General features: G+C 44.8%; 1 protein-coding gene across 1 annotated transcript in view; it reads left to right on the top strand.

Moving 5' to 3' along the window:
• The window catches only part of abcc4 (ATP-binding cassette, sub-family C (CFTR/MRP), member 4), a 655,673-nt gene that overhangs the window by 393,950 nt on the left and 249,714 nt on the right, over window positions 1–12,009 (top strand). The window contains exon 19 of the mRNA XM_038817953.1: window positions 1,875–2,021. Within this exon, the coding sequence (XP_038673881.1) occupies window positions 1,875–2,021 (147 nt within the window). The remainder of the gene's footprint in view (window positions 1–1,874; window positions 2,022–12,009) is intronic.

Consider the following 12,009-nt stretch of genomic DNA (forward strand, 5'->3'; position numbering starts at 1 on the left):
CTAACGACTGTGAGGCAGCAGTGCTAACCACTATATGACAGCAGTGCTAACAACTGAGGCAGTTTTGCTAACCACTGTAAGGCAGCAGTGCTAACCACTGTGAGGCATCAGTGCTAACTACTGTGAGGCAGCAGTGCTAACCACTGAGAGGCAGCAGTGTTGACCACTGAGGCAGCAGTGCTAACTATTGTGAGGCAGCAGTGTTGACCACTGTGATGCAGCAGTGCTAACCACTGAGACATCAGTGCTAACCACTGAGAGGCAGCAGTGCTAACCACTGAGAGGCAGCAGTGCTAACCACTGAGAGGCAGCAGTGTTGACCACTGTGAGGCAGCAGAGCTAACCACTGTGAGACAGCAGTGTTAACTAGTGTGAGGCAGCAATGCTAACCACTGTGAGGTAGCAGTGCTAACCACTATGAGGCGGCAATGCTAACCACTGAGGCAGCAGTGCTAACCACTGAGGCAGCCGTGCTAACCACTGTGAGGCAGCAGTGTTGACCACTGTGAGGCAGCAGTGTTAACTACTGTGAGGCAGCAGTGCTAACCACTGTGAGGCAGCAGTGCTAACCACTATGACACGGCAGTGCTAACCACTATGAGGCAGCAGTGTTAACTACTGTGAGGCAGCAGTGCTAACCACTGTGAGGCAGCAGTGCTAACCACTATGACACGGCAGTGCTAACCACTGTGAGGCAGCAGTGTTGACCACTGCGAAGCAGCAGTGCTAACCACTGAGGCAGCAGTGCTAACTACTGTGAGGCAGCAGTGCTAACGACTGAGGCAGCAGTGTTGACCACTGAGGCAGCAGTGTTGACCACTGAGGCAGCAGTGCTAACCACTGAGGCAGCAGTGCTAACCACTGAGCAACCGTGCCGCCCTTACCAGTGACCATTGAAGAAAAATCCCAAAGAAAACTGAGCTGAAGTTGTCGATCTTACATAAGAGTTCCACAAATAACTCTGAAACAAAGACAACTCGACTTAACCAGAGTGGTTCCTGAGCTGAACAAAAAGATTCATAAGCCCGAAAAACAATTGGAACACAAGAAAGTACTCAGAAATTTGTATACAATGGTGAAACAAGTGGGTATGAGATTTCAGATTTTTAAACTGCAGCATGGTAGCACAGCGGTTAGCACTGTGGCTCCACAGCGCCAGGGTCCCAGGTTCGATTCCCCACTTGGTCACTATCTGTATGGAGTCTGCACGTTCTCCCCGTGTCTATGTGGGTTTCCTCCGGGTGCTCCGGTTTCCTCCCACAGTCCAATGACGTGCAGGTTAAGTGGATTGGCCATGATAAATTGCCCTCAGTGACCAAAAAAGGTTAGGAGGGGTTATTGGGTTACGGGGATAGAGTGGAAGTGAGGGCTTAAGTGGGTCGGTGCAGACTTGATGGGCCGAATGGCCTCCTTCTGCACTGTATGTTCTATGTTCCATCTCATTGGAATGAGAAATAACAAGACAAAGAACATAAGAGAGATGGACCTCAGCAACGCAGCACTCTCTAAATATGCTAATGAAGTGTTAGCCTGAATTATAGGCCCAAAATCTGTGTATGGCTGAAATTTACAACATTTTAATTCCGACACAGGAATGGTGATTGTATTTTGGCTTTCGTCTTTCTTTCCTTAATTGTAGAATTCATGCTCGCAACCTGCAGTAACGCACAGGATACAGTTATTGAATGAAAATCCTGAGAAGGCTTCTGAACCCAAGTTGCACACTTAACAAATGTGAATTTCAAAGAATTACAAGAATTATAATTCAGTATTTTATTTGGTGTATTCAGGCCAAATTGCTGCAATCTCATATTAAATAAATGATTGATTTTAGAATCCGTTGACAAACTGACCAAGTTTTGTTTCTCCTCCAGGTTTAACAATAGCTGTGATTATTTTTGGAATTACCAGAAGTTTGATCATTTTCAAAGTATTGGTTAAAGCATCACAGGAGATGCACAACAGAATGTTTACATCTATAATAAGAGCTCCTGTTTTATTCTTTGATAGAAATCCTGTTGGTAAGTGTGGAATGCTGTATATTTTAAATTGAGTAGTAAATGTCGGGCATTCTAGTTCACATAAAGTAATACAGTCGTGATTCAGAGCTAATGATTTATGTCCGTAATAATGCACAGGACCACTGGGGGGCAGTGTTCTCTAACTGGCTGTTGAGAATCGTTAAAATCTTACAGTCCAGATGGTCGGACATATGGCCCAAGATGCGCATCAGAACCACATGAAAGTCCTGACGTCCTGACCTCCAAGGGAATTACCTGAGAAGTTTAAAGTTAAGACGGGCAATTTCCCTGCTCTGAGAAAACCTCTGCGAACGTTCTGGAGACTTTTGGACATTTCTAGCATGCTTACCCCCACGTCCCGATCATGCTAAACCCTGACCACCCGAATACCCCTCCTGACCCAACCTGACTACCCACCAACCTGATCTGGTTACCCTTCACCACCTGACTAGTTCTGACCCACCTGCCACTTCACCGTTCTCATCACCTTACCAATTTAACCATCCTACTCATTCACTCCTTCATCGGGTCACCCATTCACTAACATTCACACTGGACATTTAACTTGCTTTACAGCAGCTCGTGCAGTAAGAAGGGGCGTGTCCAGTCTTTTCCCTCAATGCTACTTCACTGTGATGGAGCTCACAGATGGATTGTATGCGCAGCATTTCTTGAGAAGCCAGGCTCTGAACACCTGGTCAGAAATGCGGAGCTGCAGTGGAGTGCAAAAAGGCACTGTCGGAGTGGCAATCTGACAGTGATTGGTGCTTCGCGGAAGATCTGGGTCAATAGGTTTTGTGTAATGAAACCAGAAAATGCTGGAAATACTTGGGTCTGACAGAATCTGTGGAGGTAGAAGCAGTGAATGTTTCAGGTGGATGACCCTTCGTCAGAACTGCTCTTGTGGCAGAAGCTTCAAACTCTTTTCTACAAATGGCAATTGACACCAGGCCGATGTTTAATTTGGTTCATTCGTGGAAAGAGAGAAACTAAAGCTTTAATAGTTACTTTCCAAACCCCATTGATCTTTAAAGTGTTTTAAATGTATTTTGACATAATGGCTACCTTCTGCCAGCATCCCCAGAAATTGAACTGTACTGAATCCTATGTGCTGGACCAGACCTGTGAACTGTACTGAATCCTATGTGCTGGACCAGACCTGTGAACTGTACTGAATCCTATGTGCTGGACCAGACCTGTGAACTGTACTGAATCCTATGTGCTGGACTAGGCCTGTGAACTGTACTGAATCCTATGTGCTGGACCAGACCTGTGAACTGTACTGAATCCTATGTGCTGGACTAGGCCTGTGAACTGTACTGAATCCTATGTGCTGGACTAGGCCTGTGAACTGTACTGAATCCTATGTGCTGGACCAGACCTGTGAACTGTACTGAATCCTATGTGCTGGACCAGACCTGTGAACTGCATTTATGTGGAGTAAAATTCAGTCATTTTGGATTTCAAAATGTAATTCCCATTGAAAGATATCAAATAGTAAATGAAAGAAGAAACCAAAAGTAAACACAGTTCCAATTTTTTTAATGGGTCTGACTAATTCATTTTGAACATAGAAATCTCAGTCTTATCATTTTCCTGGTGTTGATAACTCTGGCTGTAAACATTTGATATATTCTAATCCAGATAAAATAAAGAAATGGTGCTAATGGAAACCTACAGCATTCAGTGTTATCACTCACCTGCATCTATTTGTTCATATAGTAGTCAAGCCACCTTGAGTGGTCCAAGAAGAGTTTTACATTTTTTTTGGACATTTAGAGATATTTGGTTGAGGGATTTGGTTTCTCACACAGGACACAACATATTTGAAAAGAGTAAAATATAAGGTATGGTAACTCAACAAATTATATAATATAAAGCTTGGATTATAAAAGCTTAAAAATGGACTCCAATAGAGGAGCCAACTAGATAAGCCCAGGTGGTCCTTACTCCATCCTGAGGTTATCAAATCAGGAAGGTCCGAATTCGACCCTCACTCTGCACTGAGTTTGATCTCGATCAAAACTGTATTTTTCTTGGTTTCACAAGTTAAGTCATTGGAGGTGCGGATGCGAAGGTCTCACAAAACCAGGATCAGACTAGCCTGAGATACCTTTCTCACTCTTATATAGCTTGTTGATATTGTTTGCAATAATGTTTTAAGGCAATGTACAGAAATGAATCCATTTCTGTCCATCCCCAATAGGGAAGGGAAAATAATAAAATGGCAAAGAAACAAATTGTAGAGGGATTGGAGAAGGCGAGGAACTGCATATTTTTGAGAACATTGAGCAAATTAGTTGGAATAATAGTCATGATTTCAAAGCATTTGCATGTTTATTGAGGCGGAAGAGTGTGCAGATGATATATGATAGTAGTGTTGAGCATGAAAACGGAAATTACATTTTTATGAGTCCACTTTAAGCAGTGGAAGTGATGTGGAAATTCTGCTTAAGGCAAGAGAAGATGGTAAGAACAATAAGCATGTTGATTTGAGTGAAGGACTAACTACAGCATGCGTTACAACATAGACTGCATGTCAAAAGTATTTCGATGGAATTACTTTGGGCCATACTGTGGTCAGAAAGGCCTTATATAAATGCTGGTCTTTTCTTTTGGGGTGAAGCCATTGATAGTGAAAGGAATTGGTTCGATGTGAGAAATATAAAAGGGGTCGTCAGAATGATGGGTGGAGGCAGGCTAAACTACAGAGGTCCAATGTTCCTGTCCCACCAGGAGGTCTGACAGAAATAATTTTTATAAAACATACCTTCCTCTCTTCTGTCCAGTCATCACCTCCCACTGTGGTTTTGCTGCAGAACGTCAGGTATTTTCTGGATACTGCCAGCCTTCAGCAAGGATCCTGGTCATCTTAAAAGTCAGCAATGATTTAATGGTGTCGGGCCAGTAAGTTGAAATCTTGATTCCTACTACCATTAGTCATAGAGGTCTACAACACAACAAAGGCCCTTCAGTCCATCACGTCTGCGCCAGTCAGAAATAACCACCCAACTATTCTAATCATATTTTCCAGCAGTTGGCTCATAGCCTTGTGTAGGAATCTACCGTGCGGTTTAAGTGTAGTCCCGTATACACTTCAAAACTCAAGTCGAATTTAAGTTACACTTCTCGGATGCAAAATTAAAATATTTTATTGTGTCTATTCATAGAATTTACAGTGCAGAAGGAGGCCATTTGGCCCATCGAGTCTGCACTGGCTCTTGGAAAGAGCACCCTACCCAAGGTCAACACCTCCCCCTATCCCAATAACCCAGTAACCCCACCCAACACTAAGGGCAATTTTGGACACCAAGGGGAATTTATCATGGCCAATCCACCTAACCTGCACATCTTTGGACTGTGGGAGAAAACCGGAGCACCCGGAGGAAACCCACGCACACACAGGGAGGATGTGCAGACTCCGCACAGACAGTGACCCAAGCCGGAATCGAACCTGGGACCCTGGAGCTGTGAAGCAATTGTGCTATCTACAATTGAGACATATAATTGAGAGACGAAGATCTTGTGGTTACAAATTAAATGTTCTCAATAAAGTCCTTGCCAGCAAAAATCTTTAATTATTTTAAGAGAAATAATTGGCTTAATGGTTTACAACAGATTTAACTTTCAAAATACAGTAATAGTTCTTGCTCAAAGCAAAACAGCTTGCGCAAAGTTCAAGAGTTAGAGTAGAAATATGAAAATGCGAAATAAGGATAGCGAGTAGTCAGGCAAAAGGTATAGAGTGATCCTGGATGAAAAATGTCTGCCCGGACCTCCATGTTCAAAGAGAATGTCCTGAATCGGATTCCATCTGTCCCGACCCCTGCAATGTACTGATTGGTTTGGATGGGTTTCAAATGCATTTGGTTAGATGGTTAGTTGTCAAACATCCATGTGCAACATATTCGGATATGTTGCATTTTTAGATGTTTGTGTGTGTTGGAATGTGATATATTTGTTTAATCAGTTCTAGCTTTCCCTGGTTTTATTGTGACTGTATCTGTATTCTGAACAATGGTGGGTTAATGTAGTCATGGCGACCTTGATCAGATTGTGGTATGGCTGCATAACTTTTGCAATTCTGTTCATTAGAACAATGGACAATTTATAATATCAATTTGACTTTTCAGTAAAATGTTGCATAAACTTTAGCTAGCTTTTTAGATGTTTCAAGTTCTGTGCTTTGCCACTGCAAATTCTGCAAGCTGGGTGTATTTGTAATCTAAGTTATGCTTGAAGTTATATGATGAAATCCATTTTAAAATGGATTTTAAACTGGGCTTTAATATTTACATTAAAATGGCTGAATCAATGACCCTTTTACCTATCAGAAATAGCCAGTTCCCTTCACCTTGAATGCCTTGGCATTGCAAGTGCACATCTAAATTCTTCTTAAATATTAGAAGAGTCTCTGCTTCCACCACCCTTCTGACAGTGAGTTCCAGACTCAATCATGCCCCCATCAGTACCCTCTACTTCAAAGAAAACAACTCTGGCCTACCCAATCTCTTTTCATAATTAAAACTCTCCAGTCGAGGCAACATCCTGGTAAATCTCCTCTGCACACTTTCCAGTACTATCACATCCCTCCTATAATGTGGATTCCAAAACTGTACACAATGCTGTGGCTGTGGCCTAAACAACACTTTATACAATTCTAAAATACGTTCCCTGCTCTTGAACTCTATGCCTCAGCTAAGGAAGGCAAGTATAACATATGCCATCTTAACCACTGTATCCACTTGCTCCGCTGCCTTAAGCTATACACCAAGGTCCCTCGGATCCTTAATGCTTCCAGGGTCCAACCGTTCATCATCATGCATGGAAGTTCATCCTTTCCTTCCTTGTCCTGCTCAAATGCATAACCTTGGATTTGCCACTGATGAGCCCATCTGACCAGCCCATCTATATTCTGTGCAATCTCAGGCAGTTCACTATTTCTGTGTCATCCACGAACATACTGATCAACCCTCCTACACTCAAGTCTAAATAATTCATATAAACCACAAACAGCAAGGGCCCAACACTGATGCCTATGGGACCCCACTGGACACAGGCTTCCAGTCAGAAAAATACCCCTCAACCATTACCTTCTGCTTCCTGCCACTCGGGCAATTCTGGATCCAATTTGTCAAATTTCTTTCTCTCCTATGGGCTCCTACCTTCGCTATCAGTTTCCCATGTGGGACATTATCAAAAGCCTTGCTGATGTTCAAGTAGTCCAAATGCATTGTCCTCATCCACACCTGGTCGCCTCTTTGAAAAATTCAGTCACGTCAATCAGACATGACCTCCCCATGCTGACTGTTCTTGATTAATCCCTGCCTCTCCAAATGCAGAATAATTCTGTGTCTCAGAATTGCTTTAAATTGTTTCCCCACCACTGAGGTTAGACTGACTGTTCTGTAGTTTCCTGGTTTATCCCTCCCTCCCTTTCTTGAAGAATGGTACCACATTGGTTATCCTACAGTCCTCCAGCACCTCTCCTGTGACCAGAGTGGAATTGAATATTATTGCAAGCCCCCCCTGCTATTACCTCCCTTGCAATTCTCACTGAGCCAAGGCTGGAGGCCAAAGTTCTCAAAACAAACAAGATACCAATTTGCATTTTGGAAGCTCATACAGAAGATGAAGCTATTGTGAGCTGGATATTCCCTGGCAGTCCCACCTGCAAGTGAGTAGAAGTGGTGAAAAATGGTTCAACTCACTGAAACCTACTGCAGCATTCCTGCCCTGAACTCAATTTCACTCTAACTACCTTCACCACAAGCCTACACCTTTCTTGCCCGTTGTGTGTTTTGTGAGGGTCACGAAAAATTCACACAAGTTTGTAGATTCAAGTAAAAAGTAACTTTATTTACAACAATATGTACACAGGGCCAGTAGTTCAGGGGGATCCAGCATGCGAGGAGCCTTATGGGTGACTGGGGCAGCGATTGGTCCGGTACAGGGGCGCGGGGCCAATAGGGTGGACCTTGTTTCTTCGTGATGGTCTGCGGTCCGCCACGGCACTCACTGCTGTGCGTATGCTCGGAACTGGAAGTGCGGGGGCCCATATCCGCAGCCAAAGTGAAGCTCCCCGGGTCCTTGCTAGCCCCCTGCAGTTAAGTGAATTGCTCTTTATTTTTTGCAAGAAACTGAGGAGTGAAATGCCAGTGTTTCTAAGCCTGCGTGGGGACATAGCCCCATTTTTGGAGAATCCAACCCCATTTTCCCTCAAGTACATAGATTACATAGATTACATAGACTTTTACAGTGCAGAAGGAGGCCATTCGGCCCATCGAGCCTGCACCGGCTCTTGGAAAGAGCACCCTACCCAAGGTCAACACCTCCACCCTATCCCCATAACACAGTAACCCCACCCAACACTAAGGGCAATTTTGGACACTAAGGGCAATTTATCATGGCCAATCCACCTAACCTGCACATCTTTGGACTGTGGGAGGAAACCGGAGCATCCGGAGGAAACCCACGCACACACGGGGAGGATGTGCAGACTCCGCACAGACAGTGACCCAAGCCGGAATCGAACCTGGGACCCTGGAGCTGTGAAGCGATTGTGCTATCCACAATGCTACCGTGCTGCCCCTGGTACCAGAGGTAACCAGCCAATAGAATTCCGGCAGGTTATGACAGTGTGCAACTGCATGAGGGGTGAGGAGGGCTGTGCTTGCCAGCTGATACTTCACTCTCAGCTGTTCCCTGTGATTGACCTGAGAAGGGTGGTGATAGGCCATGGTGGCAATAGCAAGGCTTCAGAATGCTTTAAATGGAAGGACAGAGCTCAGTTAAAACTTCCTGTCCCTCCATTTCAACTCAATACCATATCATTGTAGCCCTCCATTGAATCCTTCACATCGAAAACATTTTTGAAATCTCTGGGATTCTTCTGTCCCCTTTAAATGGTCAACTGCCAATGGTCTAACTACAGTAATCTAGGATTATGCATGTTAGCAGCCAGATTATGCAAATTGGCAACAGCATCCGGCTTAGTGGCTGGGAGCCTACGCTGTATGAAAAGACCTGACTTGGGAAAATAGTGTCAGGTTAATGGGCAGACTGACCCATAATGGTAGCACCTAAAACATGAGAATCCAGGCCAAATCATTCAGCTATGCACACTGAGAATGTGTCTGAAGGAAGTTAACAATAAAACCATGGGATTATCTGTAAAATTGACATCATTCGATGATGATGCAAAGAGGTAACAGTGAGGAAAGAGCCTGGGGCTGCCTGAGATAAAGGAAAATGTGTCCGAGAATGCACCATGAACTCCAGTGCAATTTGAGCAATCCAAAAAAAATTAAGACAGTGACAAATTTGGCTTCTTGACCTTCATTTAGAACATAGAACAGGCCCTTCGGCCCTCGATGTTGTGCCGAGCCTTGTCCGAAACCAAGATCAAGCTATCCCACTCCCTGTCATTCTAGTGTGCTCCATGTGCCTATCCAATAACCGCTTGAAAGGTGTCCAACTCCACTATCACAGCAGGCAGTCCATTCCACACCCTAACCACTCTCTGAGTAAAGAACCTACCTTGGATATCCCTCCTGTATCTCCCACCCTGAACCTCATAGTTATGCCCCCTTGTAACAGCTACATCCACCCGAGGAAATAGTCTCTGAACGTCCACTCTATCTATCCCCTCATCATTTTATAAGCTGAACATGCTAAATGTTTACTCAACTGGCATACCTGTTTGAAATGCTGTGTTGGTGGGGTGTTACTTCATGAGGTGCAAGAAATGAGCAAGCTTTTATCAAACCTTGATTGTTCCTTAAACGACAGTAAGAACTTTTCAGCTGGTTCAAAGGCACAGTTTGGAACAGGGAAAGAAATGAATGAGGAAGTAGTATCTGTTTATAAATTGAAAGCAAGTATATTTGAGGAGCCATTTTTAAGTTGCCTACCTTTATTCTCCAGCCCCTCCGCAATTGATTGGAAAAATAAAACAGTCAACTGAAATTTGGGCAGTCCCCAGGTATCTTATCAACTTATCTATTTATTTTATAGCAAACAACAAATGCTTAGGAATGTATTTGCAAGACGATAAAACACGTAACAAGTTCGATGGTTAAATAGATCGAAAGAGTGAGTGATTAATGCAATGAAGTCTGTCGGGGGTAAAAGGAAAAGGTGAAATAATGATGTAACATCAGTCATGCCAATGTTAGTTTTTAATCTATAAAACACCAATGAATTATTTGAGGCCGACCACTATATTTACATAATTCCCTTCTATACACCTTAAGACAGTGACTTTGGGTGCGATCCGACAGCCACGTTGCGCCAGTAAATTAGCTTGCCGTGGTGGAGCGTGCCTGATGAAAGCCAGAGACCCCGGCTCGTGACGCCTCACAGGTTTCAATGCAATCACACGATGATTTTTTAGCAAATCTGCATATTGAAGCGAGGCAATAAGTCTGACTCTGATGTGCCGATTCCTGAGGTACCTGAGGATTTGGGATTCAGCCCCTTTGCCTCGGAGACCTCGGGCGAGCGCCATTCAGCATTGGTCCCCACAAACGAGTACCAAGACTGGACGGCACTCAGGGTCTCCCAAGGGTTCAAAGACCCCCAGCTGCATGCCCATTGAGCAGGGTGGTTCCCGGGCACTGGCAGCCTGGCGCCCGAGCAGTGCCCATGCCAGCTCGGTGCCTGGTTGGCACACAATGGGACGGGGTTGCCCAGCATGGATGTTGGGGGTGTGCGGAGGGAGTGGCTGGGGATCCTCCCCTATTGCGTTTAGACTGGGTGGGGGGTGGAGATCAGGGATTGTTTTGGCGGCCTCGGAGATTGGGGCGCCATTTTTAAATTTTCCGGCGAACGGAGCACCCCACCGTACAAAACGGGGCTATGTGCGGCCTCGGCTGTGCATTCCCTGTTCAGGCCCCTTAACACAAGTCATGTTGAACAGCCAAGTGCTTCTCGTCACTGCGAGTGCGAGGAAACAAGTGGCTACATGCGCTCGCTAGGCTACTTTTGAGAGAATCATAGCCCTTTTTTTCACAAATGTGGCACCTTTATGCTTCACATTGTTGTCGCTGTGTAATACACATTTTATAATACTATAATTGGAAGAGACAATTTCTGGAAAGAATCACACTGACAAAATCATCAAGCATTCTGCAGCAAATATCTCTATTTTCCTATCACGTTATTTAACCTCCTGCTGTATTTTACCAGTGTCCAAGCACTCTACGTGGGGCCTCTTTCCACTCGATGCACTTAATCCACTCAATCCACTTAATGCCTCTTTTAACATTACCACCTTCCACAGCTGCACTTCCATTTTCTGACCAGTACCATACATTTCTTTGGGCAGCATTTTATACTGAGGGAGGGCTGCTTACATCCCAGTGTAAATTTTGGAGCAAGTCCGGCTCACCTTAACCGGCTCACCTCGTCTCTGGGGAGATTATTCTTTAATTAGCATGAGGCAGGAGGAGGTAATAGAATCCCTACAGTGCAGAAGGAGGCCATTCGGCCCATCAGGTCTGCACTGACCCTTGGAAAGAGCAACCTACCGAGGTCCAAGCCCTCCCCCTATTCCCAGAACCCAGTAACACATCTATCATTTTGGACACTTAAGGGGCAATTTAGCATGGCGAATCCACGAAACCTGCACATCTTTGGACTGTGGGATGAAACCGGAGCACCCGGAGGAAACCCAAGCAGACATGGGGAGGAAGTGCAAACTCCACACTGTCACCCGAGACCAGAATTGAACCCGGGTCCCTGGCACTGTGCCACCCTGCCTCATCGAGCTGCAAGCAAAACTGAGGCCGGCACCTCTGCACACTGGCAGCACCAAGCAAAAGTAATGGCCATGGCTAGTGCTGCAAGTAGGGGAAGAGGTAGCATTGAGGATAGATCCTGATATTGCGTTACGTCTGACATCTAGAACATAGAACAGTACAGCACAGAACAGGCCATTCGACCCTCGATGTTGTGCCGAGCAATGATCACCCTACTCAAACCCACG

Source organism: Scyliorhinus canicula, chromosome 14, assembly GCF_902713615.1.
Source record: "Scyliorhinus canicula chromosome 14, sScyCan1.1, whole genome shotgun sequence".
NCBI classification, from domain to species: Eukaryota; Metazoa; Chordata; class Chondrichthyes; order Carcharhiniformes; family Scyliorhinidae; genus Scyliorhinus; species Scyliorhinus canicula.